We start from the raw sequence: 17,451 nt of genomic DNA, 5'->3' as shown, positions 1-17,451 counted from the left end.
AGGCTTTACAATGAAAGCAAAACATTAGATTATGTCAGCAGAGTACCGAGCCAGAAATAATCAGACACCCATTTTTCAAGCTAGCATATAATGTCACATAAACCCAAACCACAGCTAAATGTAGCACTAACTTTTGATGATCTTCATCAGATGACAACCCTAGGACATTATGTTATACAATACATGCATGTTTTGTTCAATCAAGTTCATATTTATATCAAAAACCAGCTTTTTACATTAGCATGTGACGTTCAGAACTAGCAAACATACCGAAAACTTCCAGTGAATTTACTCAATTACGCACGATAAACGTTCACAAAAAACATAACAATTATTTTAAGAATTATAGATACAGAAGTCCTTTATGCAATCGCGGTGTCAGATTTTAAAATAGCTTTTCGGCAAAAGCACATTTTGCAATATTCTGAGTAGATAGCCCGGCCATCACAGGCTAGCTATTTTGACACCCACCAAGTTTGGTACTCACCAAACTCAGATTTCCTATAATAAAAATTGGATTACCTTTGCTGTTCTTCGTCAGAATGCACTCCCAGGACTTCTACTTCATCCACAAATGTTGTTTTGGTTCAAAATAATCCATAGTTATGTTCAAATATCCTCTGTTTTGTTCTTGCGTTCAAGACACTATCCGAACGGTAAAATGGCCTCTTCACGTGCACGCGCGCCCCCGTGTCATTGTTCTCAGATCGACCACTATCCAAATGCGCTACTGTTTTTCAGCCTGGGACTGCAAAGTCATCATTCAACGTTCTGGCGCCTTCTGAGAGCCTATGGGAGCCTTAGAAAGTGTCACGTTACAGCAGAGATCCTCTGTTTTCAATAAAGAGAGTGTAGAAGGCCAAGAAATGGTCAGAGAGGGCACTTCCTGTACAGAATCTTCTCAGGTTTTGGCCTGCCATATGAGTTCTGTTATACTCACAGACACCATTCAAACAGTTTTAGAAACTTTAGGGTGTTTTCTATCCAAATCAAACAATTATATGCATATTCTAGTTTCTGGGCAGTAGTAATAACCAGATTAAATCGGGTACGTTTTTATCCGGATGTGAAAATACTGCCCCCTACCCTAGAGAGGTTAAAGAATTAAAGATAATCTACTCCTTTATGCAACCACTTTGTCAGATTTCAAAATAACGTTACGGAAAAAGCACATTGTTCAATATTCTGAGTACAGAACTTAGCCTTCAATGCTAAGCTATACAGTTAGCCTACAACCACGGCGTCGACAAATCTCTAACAATATGTTCGAAATATTTACTTACCTTTGCTGATCTTTAGCGGAATGCACTTGGATGGGCACCCACTTCCACAAGAAATGTTAATTTGTTCTGCAAAGTCCATAATTTATGTCCAAATACGTCCGTTTTGTTGACCCATCCAGAACACCTTACAATGCCATGTGGCGTGGACGCAAATGTTCAAAGTTCCATTACCGTTTGTAGAAACACGTCAAACGATGTTTACAATCAATCCTTTAGGGTATTTTTTTACGTAAAATTGCGATAATTTTACAACCGGGCAATAGCTAGTCATCCCAGAAGAAAATATAAAAACGATGACGTCACGTGCACACGCATCATAAGACACCTCTCCTCAAACTGGCCAATGATTGACTGAGCCAAAATGATCTGCCCGGTAACAGCTGACGGTTGAAACCAGTTCATAAAGATTGTTGACAGCCAATGGAAGAGTTAGGAGGTGTAACGTAAATCCTATGTCACTGTAGTTTTTCAAGGGATTCAAAACAAAAACTACATTTCTAAATTCTCCCACTTCCTGATTCAATTTTTCTCAGGTTTTTTGCCTGCCATATGAGTTCTGTTATACTCACAGACACCATTCAAACAATTTTAGAAACTTCAGAGTGTTTTCTATTCAAATCTACTAATAGTATGCATATTCTATTTTCTGGGCCAGAGTAGTAACCTGTTTAAATTGGGTACGTTTTTCATCCGGCCGTGAAAATACTGCCCCTAGCCCCTAGAGGATAAAGTCCCTCTTTATATCCAAAACACTCCGGCAGTCACAACAGACAGATGAAATTCCAAATACTACTGGTAAAGTTCGTAGAAACATGTCAAACGATGTTTATAATTAATCCTCAGGTTGTTTTAAGCCTAAATAATTGATAATATTTCAACTGGACAATAGTGTCGTCAATATAAAAGAAAAACAAGAATGGCGTGCTCTCGGTCACGCACAGCAACAGCTCTGGGGACATCCCACTATCCACTCACTCAAAGTGGGCATTCTCCCTAATTTTTCAGAATAAAAGCCTGAAACAATGTCTAAAGACTGTTCACAACTAGTGGAAGCCATAGGGAACGGAATCTGGGTCGTATCCCTTTAAATGGTGGAAAGGATTTCATTGGAAAAACAGCCATTTGAAAATAATGGCACTTCCTGGATGGATTATCCTCAGGTTTTCGCCTGCCATATCAGTTATGTTATACTCACAGACATTATTTTAACAGTTTTGGGAACTTTAGAGGGTTTTCTATCCAAATCTACCAATTATATGCATATCCTAGCTTCTGGGCCTGAGTAGCAGGCAGTTTACTTTTGGCACGCTTTTCATCCAGAGGTGAAAATAGTGCCCCCTACCCTAGTGAGGTTAACGGTTTTGTTCACATCGGCTACCGAGAGCGTTATCACACAGTCATCCAGAACAGCTGGTGCTCTCATGCATGCTTCAGTGTTGCTTTCCTCGAAGCGAGCATAAAATGCATTTAGCTCGTCTGGTAGGCTCGCGTCACAGGGCAGCTTGCGTCTGGGTTTCCCTTTGTAGTCCGTAATAGTTTTCAAGCCCTACCACATCCGACGAGCGTCAGAGCCGTTGCAGTAGGATTCAATCTTAATCCTGTGTTGACGCTTTGCTTGTTTGATGATTCGTCGGAGGGCATATCAGGATTTCTTATAAGCGTCTGGATTAGTCTACCACTCCTTGAAAGCGGCAGCTCTAGCCTTTTGTTCGATGTGGATGCTGCCTGTAATCCATGGCTTCTGGTTAGGATATGTGCGTACAGTCACTGTGGGGACGTCATCATCGATGCACTTATTGATGAAGCCGATGACTTAGGTGGTGTATTCCTCAATGCCATTGGATGAATCCCGGAACATATTCCAGTCTGTGCTAGCAAAACAGTCCTGTAGTGTAGCATCTGCGTCATCTGACCACTTCTGTATTAAGAGTGCTTCCTGCTTTAGTTTTTGCTTGTAAGCAGGAATCAGGAGGATATAATTATGGTCAGATTTGCCAAATGGAGGGCTTTGTATGCATCTCTGTGTGTGGAGTAAAGGTGGTCTATGATTTTTTTTCCCTCTGGTTGCACATGTGACATGCTGGTAAAAACTGATTTAGTGCTTTATCCAGGTAGCCGGAAAGTAGAGCGTTGCAAGTAGTCTAATCTAGAAGTGACAAAAGCGTGTATTAATTTTTCTGCATAATTTTTGGACAGAAAGTTTCAGATTTTTGCAATGTTACGAAGATGGAAAAAAGCTGTCCTTGAAATTTTCTTGATATGTTTGTCAAAAGAGAGATCAAGGTCCAGAGTAACGCCGAGGTCTTTCACAGTTTTATTTGAGATGACTGTACAACTATGAAGATTAGTTGTCAGATCCAACAGAAGAACTCTTTGTTTCTTGGGACCTAGAACTAGCATCTCTGTTTTGTCCGAGTTTAAAAGTAAAACATTTTCCACCATCCACTTCCTTATGTCTGTAACACAGGCTTCCAGGGAGGGCAATTTTGGGGCTTCACCATGTTTCTTCTAAATGTACAGCTGTGTATCGTCCGCATAGCAGTAAAAGTTAACATTATGTTTCCGAATGACATCACCAAGAGGTAAAATATATAGTGAAAACAATAGTGGACCTAAAACGTAACCTTGAGGATCACCGAAATGTACAGTTGATTTGTCAGAAGACAAACCATCCACAGAGACAAACTGATATCTTTCCGACAAATAAGATCTAAACCAGGCCAGAACTTGTCCGTGTAGACCAATTTGGGTTTCCAGTCCCTCCAAAAGAATGTGGTGATCGATGGTATCAAAAGCAGCACTAAGGTCAAGGTGCACGAGGACAGATGCAGAGACTTGGTCTGACGACCATTAAAGGTAATTTACCACCTTCAAGAGTGCAGTATCACTGCTATGATGGGGTCTAAAACCAGACTGAAGCGTTTCGTATACATTGTTTGTCTTCAGGAAGGCAGTGAGATGCTGCGCAACAGCTTTTTCCATTTTTTGGGAAAATAAGCAGCATAAACAAATGGTTAAGGCTCCGGTTTATGTTTATAGGTAACAATTATATACAGGCTTTGTCAGAACTTTCAGTGTCGTGCCAGCTGGAGATACATATAGCAAGTTAATATTAGCTAACTATAACATTACACAGGGTTGGATAGGTTACTTTCTAAATGTAATCCGTTACAGTTCCTAGATACCTGTCCAAAATTGTAATCAGTAACATAACTTTTGGATTACCCGAACTCAGCAACGTAATCTGATTACATTCTGTTACTTTTAGATTACTTTCTACTTAAGAGGCATTAGAAGAAGACAAAAATGTATGTTACCAATTGAATGACATCTATTGCAGGATAAATCAATGTTACAGTTTACATAGCTGGCCATATATGGATGTTACATTTTACTTTATGGATTGGATGTGTAGGCTTCTTCTAACCAATCACTTTCTACTACATATAACAATATGATTAAATTCTATATTTACATTAAAAACCAAAGTCTATCAGAGTTCCAGTCATTCCAATAAATGTTATACCCCTTGATCTTCGTGTATAGGACTTGGAAATATGGACGTATAGATTAACCAAATTGTTTTACCTGAGCATCACCCCAAAACTAAGGACTAAATTAGCCAGCCTTACTCTGTTGTTTATGATTTTGTTGTAATGGAGGACTGATTGGGCTCATTGATTTGAGTTTAAAAATAAATGCTGTGCTCATGGAATGGCATGCTTTGAGCACTACTGAAGAAACAAGCCCCACTTGTGTTCCATTGGCTCGGATACGTACTGTGCAGCTGTTGCAAGAGGGCATTTTTCATTGGCTGTCCACTGGCTTCAAAAACAATGATTGAGAGGCAGCTTAAACTTCTTGAATTCAACCATTATTCGGTTCAAATACACATTTAGATTTGTGAACAGCCATCCACAACAACCACAATCTGTAATTTGTATTTAACTAGGCAAGTCAGTTGAGAACAAATTCTTATTTACAATGACGGCCTACCCTGGCCAAACCCTAACCCGGACGACAATGGGCCAATTGCGCGCCGCCCTATGGGACTCCCAATCACAGCCGGTTGTGATACAGCCTGGAATTGAACCAGGGTCTGTAGTGACACCTCTAGCATTGAGATGCAGTGCCTTATACCTCTGTGCCACTCAGGAGGCGCAAATAGTGAAATCAGAGAGCAGCAGTGTGATTCACATCAATGCGATATGTTGATATCAATAGTAAGTGATATCCGTATCGCCGTAGACTAAAGTACTGCTGTCATCTTTGCCTCCAAACATTTATTCAAGTTGGATAATCGTTGGATGCCGACAGCAGTTGCACCATTGGAAGACATTTGAACTGTAGCCTACAAAAGCCTATTCCTGCTCTTTTCCCCCGATCCATCAAACACATTTCGTGTGTCATCATAGTGGTCTCTGACTTGTGGTCAAACTCACTCAGGTGGAACAAAACTTAAACTTGCATCTTTTTTCAAATCTGATTTGAATGTCATTGAGAAAACAGAGAAGTGGCAAAGATTTGTTTTCGCAAACATCCTTTCTGAATTTAAAAGTAATTCTCGAAGTAATCATCTAGTTTTTCAAAAGTATCTGTAATCTGATTACAATATTTTTGCTGGTAACGTAACGGATTACAGTTAACGTTTTTTGTAATCCGTTACTCCCCAACCGTGACGTTACATACTGTTCAAACACTTTGCGGGTCAAAGGTGGTTGAACTTATTTTTCTGAACTGAAATCTTCTTGTTGCCAGAAGCCAATGGCTCGAGCATATTTGGTTGGCTCTGTTGGAATTCACTCTCCAGATCTTCCAAGGGAAGTGAATCTTCCTCGAGAATATCAGACACAAAGCGGCTCTTGCTGGCAGAGACCACTTTGTAGCCCATTGTTCCTCCGGTGATGTGTGTTTGCTGTTGACAAAACTAGTATAAGCACAGATAGAACAATGAGCCAGATATTTCACAGGCTGTATAAATATGAAGCATCCGGTTGGCGTTTCCACTCACTACCAAATATGGTTTGAGAGGAAGCCCAGTGGCCGGCAGTGGGAGAAGATGGAGTGAGATGAATTTGGCTGAAATTCTGCACATTTTCTCATCGATGAAACATTTGATCTCCATAAAAAAAATTGTTTCCTAAACTATAATCTGTAAGAAACATAGTGGAGTGCATTTTGTGGACTTTACCCTTTGCTAAAGCTTCAAAAAATGGTGTTGTTTAGGAGTGCAATGCGAATTCAGTTATTGCAAACGGGCGCTTTATAGAGTAGCCATTCCCTAACGGAAATATGCAAATAAATGTAGAACACGCCAATAGGATCTCACGAGCTCGTGCTTAGCTGTGCCCACCTCCTTGCTTGTTCTGCCCACTATGATTGATTTGCTCCCATTGGAGACAACAGGCAATGGTCTATCTTGGGTTAGTTATACAAATCTTTGGTATAAGCCAGGACACGTACATGCCCACCTTTGCAATGTAATACCTGCCCTTGACCTTATGCCTGTCCATATGTGAAGGTGCAAGTAAATTACGTGATAAACGAGGTGAAAAAGAGGCTTAAGGCAGTCTAGTCATGTTGCTATCTGACTAGTTATAAAATCTGTTGATGTGTAAAGGGATCTGTAAGATATGGCGATTCGTTGTTGTATTTGCTTTGTGAAGGTGTTTTATGATTCTCCTTGTATGGAGGGTGGCTTTAGTAATTCACATGATTGATTGACCCTGCGGATTCGATGTCCGATGACACCCCCCCTCCACTGCCACCATTCTTATTTTCTTTCTCTCTTTCTCTCTCTCTCTCTCTCTCTCTCTCTCTCTCTCTCTCTCTCTCTCTCTCTCTCTCTCTCTCTCTCTCTCTCTCTCTCTCTCTCTCTCTCTCTCTCTCTCCATCCCTCTCTCTGGGTGGCAGGCACCTTAATCCAGTGAGACAGACCTACTGATGCATGCCTGTCTTTCTGCAAGAGGACAGGAGGGAGCGATGTAGGAGTTAGAGAGAGAGCGAGAGAGAGGGTGTAGGTGTAGGAAAAAGAGAGGAAATCTGAGCGAAAGAGACATGGAGGGTAAGATAGAGTGATAGGCAGAGTGATGTCAGGAGATGTAGACATGGGGAGCTAGTCAGCTTCTCTTACCTGTGTTATGCTGTTGTGTTCCCTGGGCAATGGCCCTTGGCCTCCCAGCATACCCCTGTAGTACAACTGATAGGGGCTGAGGAGCACTCACACACACCACACACCCTCTCCTTTGTTCCGTGGGAGGTGCAGCAGACAGACTGTTGCAGCAGACCACACTTTCCTGCCAGTGTCACTTTACATTTGGCTTACGATCCCCCCCACACACACACACATTTGATCACTCTCTACCACTCCTGGCCAGGTGTGTGCGCGCACGTATCTACGCGTGTATATGTGGCTTTCTTTGTTTCTATTGTGTTTGGGAGTTTGGATATTTTTGCAAAAAATGGCTCTCAAAGTAATAGCGTCCATTTTATGGGCTCTTGACCAATTGTCCTCTTTTGGGTATTCTTTTTGCGCTGATCTTAACTTTTTTTGTACATAATGTTTCCATCATAATTTCCTATGATGGAAAAGACCTTCTGGACATCATAACAGCTATCACTAACCTTGATTTGGACGAGGACTTCTATGAGTCAGAGGCGAAAGACATATTTCTTATCCCGGACCAGGCCCAAATCCCCGACCCTCGAAGGAGGAGACGGCTCTATAGAGGCTGGTGGCATGCCTGACGAGAATACATCGGAGCGTGGATGAATCGCCTCTACACTCTGTTCTATTGGAGAACGTGCAATCACTGCAGAATAAACTGGATGAGCTTCTTTCGAGACTATCCTATCAACGTGATCTAAAGAACAAGGACATGGTAAATATAAATCTAGCTGTTTTTTCTGAACATCAGCAGGACAGAACGGTGGCATCAGGGAAACTCAGCGGAGGGGGCTGTGTGCCTTTTTGTTAACTACAGCTGGTGTGCGATCTTTAATATTAAGGAAGTCTCAAGGTTCTGCTCGCTTGAGTTAGAATACCTCATGATAAGCTGTAGACCATACTATTTACCAAGAGAGTAAATAGTATGGATGATGATAAAGCCTACAGGGAGGAGGTCAGAGACCTGGCCTCAACGTCAACAAGACAAAGGAGCTGATCATGGGCTATTGGAAATGGAGGGCCAAGGACCACCCCATCCACATCGATGAGGCTGTAGTGGAGCAGGCTGAGAGCTTCCTCAGTATCCACATTACTAAGGAATTATCATGGTCCACACACACCAATGCAGTCATGAAGAGGACACAACATTGCCTCTTCTCCCTCAGATTCATCATGGGCCCTCAAATCCTCAAAAAGTTATACAGCTGCGCCATTGAAAGCATCTTGACTGGCTGCATCACCGCTTGGCATGGCAACTGCTTGGCATCTGACCACGATGTGCTACAGAGGGTAGTGTACTCAGCCCAGTACATCGCTGTGGCCGAGCTCCTTGCCATCCAGGACCTCTATACCAGACGGTGTCAGAGGAAAACATTGTCAAAGTCTCCACCCAAGTTATAGACTGACCATCTCCTTTGCATCGACAAGGGAGCTCCCCCCTCTCAACCTCTAACGAATGGGAAAGATTGGCAACATCTAACTTATGGTGCTGATCTCTCCCATCATTTGGAGTTGAGGAAATGAGTCTTGGGTCTACACACTGAATTGTGTGAGACATGGACTCATCTTGACATTAGATCGCTGTTGAGCTTTAAAAAATTATTATTTTGGGGCTCCCGAGTGGTGCAGCGGTCTAAGGTATTAAAGCTCAGTGCTTGAGGCATCACTACAGACACCCTGGTTCGATTCCAGGCTGTATCACAGCGGACATTATTCGGAGTCCCATAGGGTGGCGCACAATTGGCCCAGCGTCGTCCGGGTTTCGCCGGTGTAGGCCGTCATAGTAAATAAGAATTTGTTCTTAACTGACTTGCCTAGTTAAATAAAGTTGAAATAACATATATATTTTTTTTTATCATACTGGGCTCTGTTATTTTCTAAGACACTTCTGTGTAGTTCTAAAATGTGAGGAATCAGTTGTTGTGAATTGTAATCGTATTTCATTATTTCCCCAGTTTCTACTTTGTTTAATTCTCATTGGTCAGATCTTGTTAATTAGTTGAGAAGAAAAAGGACATAGTTGAGTTGGTGCTTGGCTGCAAATGTGGCCAATTCATCATTAAATCTGCACAACAGTAATCTGTCTCAATTCAGTGTTTCTACATAGAGTCATCCATCCATCTTTTGAAGAACCCTTCATACTACAGAACTATGACTTTATGCCAATCTGTGTGCCTGTCTCTCCCTGGGTTCCAGAACACTCCAGTGGGCACCTCAGTGTACCAGGTGAATGCCACAGACCCAGACCAAGGCACAGGGGGAAGTGTGCTCTTCTCCTTCCAGCCCCCTTCTCCCTTTTTCTCCATCGATGGAGCCCGTGGTACGGTCACTGTCACCAGGGCTTTGGACTACGAGACCACCTCGGCCTACCAGCTCACTGTCAATGCCACGGTGAGGGAACACACAAAGTACAGATAAGATTTCACACAAAGTTTTTTTTTAAATAAAGTAACAAGGCAGGATGGTGTTCAGTAGGGCACAGTGTAGCATAATGTTTTAAAAATGAAAAGGAGCAAGTCCAGGTAATCCCTCCCTGTTTCAGTCTGTTTTCTTCCTAGTGAACATGACCAAGGTGTGACCATGCTTGTGTTTGTCTGCTCTCTCCATCAGGACCAGGATAAGAAGCGGCCTCTATCCAGTCTGTCTAACTTGGCAATCACCATCACTGATGTCCAGGACATGGACCCCATCTTCACCAACCTGCCCTACAGCACCAACATAGAGGAGGACGCCCCACTGGTCAGTAATACTCCGCCTCTCATCCCCCCTTTCTCTACTTCTCCATCTCCTCCCCCACCTTTTCTCCTTACCTGCCCTAAGGCACCAACACAGAGGACTCCTCCATGCCGGTGAGTAACACTCTGTCTCATCTCCCCCCTGTCTCTGAACACCATCCAGTTTTGATTTCTAGTTGCCATATATTTTTCAACAGGGCTGTGATGTTTCACAAAAGTTCTGAAACGTTCTATTCTCATAGTTTCTACAGATTGTAAATTAAAGATACGTTTTTTTTGCTAAGAGTATTATGTTATTGATTGATTGACTATGACTTTTCAGATAACTCTGCAAATAGCACTGCTGGGTAAACTCCAGGTAAATGTAACAATTCTTCAGCCATTCCTGCGACCAAAAACAAGCTACATATGGACAGTATCAAAATAAATAATCTAATGATTCTGTCTCTGAGTTTTGAATCCGGCGTCATCTTGTTTATCAGTTCATAAACCATGTGCCTTGAAAACCAGCTATTTTGCAATCTGTATGGCTGTCAATTTTTTGGTCCTTAAATGAAACTGGTATACTTTTTTGTTTATCACAATTTTCTTTAGATGATTTTGGTCTTTAATGCAGGGGCGACAGACAAGTTCCTCACTTTCTCCCCCTTCCTTTTGCCTAATAATTAGTATAAATAATTAGCATCAATGATTATATTTCAGTTTAACCATAATATTTGTTGTAGTATGTGTACTGTCTTGTCTGGTGGATTAAATTGAACTTGCAACCAACTTTCTATGGCTTGTTTTAAAAATAGCGATATTTTAGATATTTTATTTCATTTTTAAATAACCAATAGTGAGAGTTTGTAATCTGAATAAAGGGAAAAAGGCCATTCTTGAACACGTGGTGAGCCATTCTTACTAATCTGATAGAGAACCAGTTCTGATTTAGGTATAGCTTTTGTATGACTTTAGTGAGAGGTCTAATGCTTTAATATTTAATAATTTCTGCCCTCCGAATTCATATTAAATACATAAATAGGCCCGTTTAATTTTGTCTGGCTTGCCATTCCAAATAAAAAACAAGTTGTTAGGTGTAGGCAAGACCATAAGCAAGTAGGTAAACTGGGATATGACTAAAGAGTTAATCAGGGTGATTTTTCCACAAATAGACAGGTATTTTCCTTTCCATGGTAGGAAGATCTTATCTATTTTTGCTAACTTTCTATTAAAATGTACTAGTAATATCATTTATTTCTTTCGGGATATGAGTCCAGAGTATGTCCACTTCACTGTCAGACAATATTATTGGTAAACTACACAGTCATTTTTTAATGAACCAACACATAATATGATTATCATGATTTATCATGATTTTTTTGTAATCCAGAGAGGTTAGAAAATGTATCTAGATCCTCTATGATCCAAATTGTGGATTTAAATGAAAACATGAATCATCAGCATACAATGACACATTTGTTTTGAAGCCTTGGATTTCTAGCCCCTTGATATTATTGTTGGATCTGATTTTAATAGCTAACATTTCGATAATAAACAGCCATAATAAACAGATACAATGCTTTCAGAAAGTATTCAGACCCCTTGACTTTTTCCTCATTTTGTTACGTTACAGCCTTTTACAACCTACAGATTTTTGCAGTTTAAAAAAAAATGTTTGATTGGAGTCCACCTGTGGTAAATTTAATTGATTGGACATGATTTGGAAAGGCACACACATGTCCATCATTCTTAAATAGAAGACGTTTGGGACCACCAAGACTCTTCCTAGGGCTTGTTGCTCTGCCAAACTGAGCAATCGGGGGAGAAGGCCTTAGCCAGGGAGGTGACCAAGAACCTGATGGTCACTCTGACAGAGCTCCAGAGTTCCTTTGTGGAGATGGGAGAACCTTCCAGAAGGGCAACCATCTCTGCAGCACTCCACCAATCAGGCTTTTATGCTAGAGTGGCCAGACGGAAGCCACTCCTCTGTAAAAGGCACATGACATCTCGCTTGGAGTTTTCCAAAAGGGACTTAAAAGACTCTCAGACCATGAAAAACAAGATTCTCTGGTCTGATAAAACCAAGATTGAACTATTTGGCCTGAATGCCAAGTGTCAAGTCTGGAGGAAAACTGACACCATCCCTACGGTGAAGTACGTGGTGGCAGCATCATGCTGTGGGGATCCTTTTCAGAGGTAGGGACTGGGAGAATAGTCAGGATAGAGGGAAAGACGAACAGAGCAAAGCGCAGAGAGATCCTTGATGAAAACTTGCTCCAGAGCGCTCAGGACCTCAGACTGGGGCGAAGGGTGACCTTCCAACAGGACAACGACTCTATGCTCACAGACAAGACAGTGCAGGAATGGCTTCGGGACAAGTCTCTGAATGTCCTTGAGTGGCCCAGCCAGGGGCTGGTCTTGAACCCGATCTAACATCTCTGGAGAAACCTGAAAATAGCTGTGCAGCGATGCTCCCTGTCCAACCTGACAGAGCTGGAGAGGATCTGCAGAGAAGACTTCGAGAAACTCCCCAAATACAGGTGTGCCAAGCTTAAGTGTCATACCCACGAAGACTCGAGGCTGTAATCTGTGCCAATGGTGCTTCAACAAAGCACTGAGTAAAGGGTCTGAATACTTATGTAAATGTTAGATTTCCGTTTTTATTTTAATATCTTTAAAAACATTTCTAAAATCATGTTTTTGAGTTGACATCATGGGGTATTGTGTGTAGATTGATGAGGATTTTTTTAATCCATTTTGGAATAATGCTGTAACGTAACAAAATTTGGAAAAAGTTAAGGCCTGAATACTTTCCAAATGCACTGTAAATTCCAGTCATACATTATAAAAAGCCTTTTCTAAGTCAGCTATGAAGACCAGGCCTAGTTAGTCAGGTTTTTCATAGTGTTCTATGTTTCCAGTACTTGTCTAATATTTTCACCAATGTATCGTCCATGTAAAAAACCTGTCTGATTAGGATGAATAATATCCGACAATACCTTTTTAATTCTATGTGCTATGCATTTTGATAGAATTTTTGTGTCACAACACTGAAGTGTAAGGGGCCTCCAATTTGTTTATGGACTGGATCTGTAAGGGTCGACGCTGGAGACAAGAAGCAGGTACAGGGAGTGAACATTTAATAACCACGGACAGGAACAGACTATGGACAGCGTCTGGACAGGGGAAACGGAAACGACAATAATGCAGACACTGGGATGAAACAGAGGAAACAGACAGACAGAGGGAAGGCAATCAAAACATGAAGGAGTCCAGGTGAGTCCAATGAGCGCTGATGCGCGTAATGATGGTGACAGGTGCGCGTAATGGAAGGCAGCGGGCGCCCTCGAGCGCCAGAGAGGGAGAGCGGGAGCAGGCGTGACAGGATCTTTATATTTACCACCTCGGTCCTGTTTCGGTAATATTGAAATCAAACCTTCTTGTTGAATATATGATAATCTACAATTTGAATAGGAGTGGTTAAAACATGCTAATATTTGTCTTCTGAGTACATCAAAAAAGGATTGATATACCTCAACTGGTATGCCATGCAGCCCTGGAGTTTTCCTGGACTTAAAGGCTTTAATTGCATCAAGAAGTTCCTCCTCTGTAATTTGGCCTTCACATGAGTCTTTTTGTACAGCTGTTAATTTAACAATATTATTCTTAATTTTAAATGTTATTGTTTTTGTTGTCGTTTTTACGCCCTTTTCTCCCCAATTTCGTGATTGCGATCTTCTCTCATCGCTGCAACTCCCTAATGGGCTCAGGAGAGGCGAAGGTCGAATCATGCATCCTCCGAAACATGACCCGCCTAACCGCTTTTCTTAACACAGTTAACACCTGCCCGCTTAACCCAGAAGCCAGCTGCACCAATGTGTCGGAGGAAACACCGTTCAACTAACGCCCTATGGGACTCCAGGCTGTATTGATGCCGCAAGACTGCAATGCAGTGCCTTAGACCGCTGCACCACTAGGGAGGCAAATTTGACATTATTAATAGAAAAAAATCCTTACAATTAACTTCGGTTAGTGGAGATAGAGGAAACTGAAACGAAAACATATGCTTGATAAGGAACCGTCTAAAATGACATACCTAAATCTAACTGCCGGTAGCTCAGGCCCTGAAGCAAGAATATGCATTTTCTTGATACCATTTGAAAGGAAATACTTAGAAGTTTGTGGAAATGTGAATAGGAGAATATAACACCTTAGATCTTATGTATTTTTGTACCATCATCTTTGAAATGCAAGGCCATAATGTATTATTCCAGCCCAGTTGCAATTTAGATTTTGGCCGCTAGATGGCAGCAGTGTATGTGCAAAGTTTTAGACTGATCCAGTGAACCATTGCATTTCTGTTAAAATTGTTGTATCAATACTGCCCACATGTGCCTAATTGGTTTATTAATAACTTTTCAAGTTCAAAACTATGCACTCTCCTCAAACAATAGCATGGTATTCGTTCACTGTAATAGCTACTGCAGATTGGACAGTGCAGTTAGATTAACAAGAATTTAAGCTTTCTGCCAATATCAGATATGTCTATGTCCTGGGAAGTTTCTTGTAACTTACAACCTCATGCTAATCGCATTAGCCTACGTTAGCTCAACCATCCCGTGGACGGGACACCGATCCTGTTAAAGTTCTTTGCTTCCTTTTTAAAAATATTGTTTGGTGAATCATTTTTGGAAGCATTTTTATGTTGAAGATAAAAAAAAATGGAAAAATGAATTTTCCCCAATATTCCATACAGTTTGCTTCATTTTATAATATACTGCTCAAAAAAATAAAGGGAACACTTAAACAACACAATGTAACTCCAAGTCAATCACACTTCTGTGAAATCAAACTGTCCACTTAGGAAGCAACACTGATTGACAATAAATTTCACATGCTGTTGTGCAAATGGAATAGACAACAGGTGGAAATTATAGGCAATTAGCAAGACACCCCCAATAAAGGAGTGGTTCTGCAGGTGGTAACCACAGACAACTTCTCAGTTCCAATGCTTCCTGGCTGATGTTTTGGTCACTTCTGAATGCTGGCGGTGCTCTCACTCTTGTGGTAGCATGAGACGGAGTCTACAACCCACACAAGTGGCTCAGGTAGTGCAGCTCATCCAGGATGGCACATCAATGCGAGCTGTGGCAGAAAGGTTTGCGGTGTCTGTCAGCGTAGTGTCCAGAGCATGGAGGCGCTACCAGGAGACAGGCCAGTACATCAGGAGATGTGGAGGAGGCCGTAGGAGGGCAACAACCCAGCAGCAGGACCGCTACCTCCGCCTTTGTGCAAGGAGGAGCAGGAGGAGCACTGCCAGAGCCCTGCAAAATGACCTCCAGCAGGCCACAAATGTGCATGTATCTGCTCAAACGGTCAGAAACAGACTCCATGAGGGTGGTATGAGGGCCCGACGTCCACAGGTGGGGGTTGTGCTTACAGCCCAACACCGTGCAGGACGTTTGGCATTTGCCAGAGAACACCAAGATTGGCAAATTCGCCACTGGCGCCCTGTGCTCTTCACAGATGAAAGCAGGTTCACACTGAGCATGTGACAGACGTGACAGAGTCTGGAGACGCCGTGGAGAACGTTCTGCTGCCTGCAACATCCTCCAGAATGACCGGTTTGGCGGTGGGTCAGTCATGGTGTGGGGTGGCATTTCTTTGGGGGGCCGCACAGCCCTCCATGTGCTCGCCAGAGGTAGCCTGACTGCCATTAGGTACCGAGATGAGATCCTCAGACCCCTTGTGAGACCATATGCTGGTGCAATTGGCCCTGGGTTCCTCCTAATGCAAGACAATGCTAGACCTCATGTGGCTGGAGTGTGTCAGCAGTTCCTGCAAGAGGAAGGCATTGATGCTATGGACTGGCCCGCCCGTTCCCCAGACCTGAATCCAATTGAGCACATCTGGGACATCATGTCTCGCTCCATCCACCAACACCATGTTGCACCACAGACTGTCCAGGAGTTGGCGGATGCTTTAGTCCAGGTCTGGGAGGAGATCCCTCAGGAGACCATCTGCCACCTCGTCAGGAGCATGCACAGGCGTTGTAGGGAGGTCATACAGGCATGTGGAGGCCACACACACTACTGAGCCTCATTTTGACTTGTTTTAAGGACATTACATCAAAGTTGGATCAGCCTGTAGTGTGGTTTTCCAATTTCATTTTCAGTGTGACTCCAAATCCAGGCCTCCATGGGTTGATAAATTGGATTTCCATTGATTATTTTTGTGTGAATTCGTTGTCAGCACATTCAACTATGTAAAGAAAAAAGTATTTAATAAGATTATTTAATTCATTCAGATCTAGGATGTGTTATTTTAGTGTTCCCTTTATTTTTTTGAGCAGTATATATTACTCTTGATCTTTCTTGAACAAGTTATTTTTGTTCTTCCCCTAACTTATTCTGTGCCTCTTTGGTACAGTTTTTATTGCTACCTATCAATACTGTTAGGCCCTCTATTTCATTTGTTAATATGAACTCTTTTGACCTAAATTTCTTTTGTTTGAAGATGAGTTTTGAATTGTTGGCCTCTAAAGGCACATTTCAATTTACATTTTAGTCATTTAGCAGACACTCTTATCCAGAGCGACTTACAGTAGTGAATGCATACATTTCATACATTTTTTTTAACGTACTGGTCCGTCGTGGGAATCGAACCCACAACCCTGGCGTTGCAAACACCATGCTCTACCAACTGAGCCACTCTGGACACGTTTAAAGGTGTTCCCTTTATTTTACTTAACCATCTCCTCCTCTGCCTCTCCTTTTCCTCTTATCTGTCCATCAGTGAGATTGTTAGCAGGAGACTGAGGTTAGACTGAGTCAATTTGGGAGACCGATATCTCTCTTTCTCTCTCACTCTCTCGCTCACTCTCTCTCGCTCTCTTTATTTTCGTCTCTCTCTCTCGCTCTGTCTCTCTTCGTCTCTCTCTCGCTCTGTCTCTCTCTCTCGCTCTGTCTCTCTTCGTCCGTCTGTCCGTCCCTCCCTCCCTCCCCCAGGTCCCCACAGATGCATTAGGTAAGGGGTGAATGCAATTGCAGCGTGAGATTTACATTGTGCTTTCTCCATTGTGAGGCCTCTATCAAAGGTCATCCAGGCCAGGATTTATCTCTGAGACCCACAGGATATCCGAGCCACAAATTTACTCACCATGTCACCACCCCATATGCCCAGACTGCCGGGCTAGAAAGGGAGGGGCAGTGCGTGTCTCCTCTCTCATTCAGAGGGAAGAGGAAACATGGGGCTCACAGAGTATCTTGTCTTCATGGAGAGCTAC

General features: G+C 42.3%; 1 protein-coding gene across 1 annotated transcript in view; it reads left to right on the top strand.

The window, feature by feature from the left end:
* cdh23 (cadherin-related 23) overlaps positions 1 to 17,451 on the top strand; it is an 834,383-nt gene that overhangs the window by 372,215 nt on the left and 444,717 nt on the right. Inside the window, exons 7-8 of the mRNA XM_045700638.1 lie at positions 9,646 to 9,840; positions 10,060 to 10,188. Of these exons, the coding sequence (XP_045556594.1) occupies positions 9,646 to 9,840; positions 10,060 to 10,188 (324 nt within the window). The remainder of the gene's footprint in view (positions 1 to 9,645; positions 9,841 to 10,059; positions 10,189 to 17,451) is intronic.

The sequence above is a fragment of the Salmo salar genome, chromosome ssa18, assembly GCF_905237065.1.
Source record: "Salmo salar chromosome ssa18, Ssal_v3.1, whole genome shotgun sequence".
Lineage (NCBI taxonomy): Eukaryota > Metazoa > Chordata > Actinopteri > Salmoniformes > Salmonidae > Salmo > Salmo salar.
The sequence above is the reverse complement of the archived record's forward strand: the minus strand, read 5'-3'. Positions and strand labels throughout refer to the sequence as shown.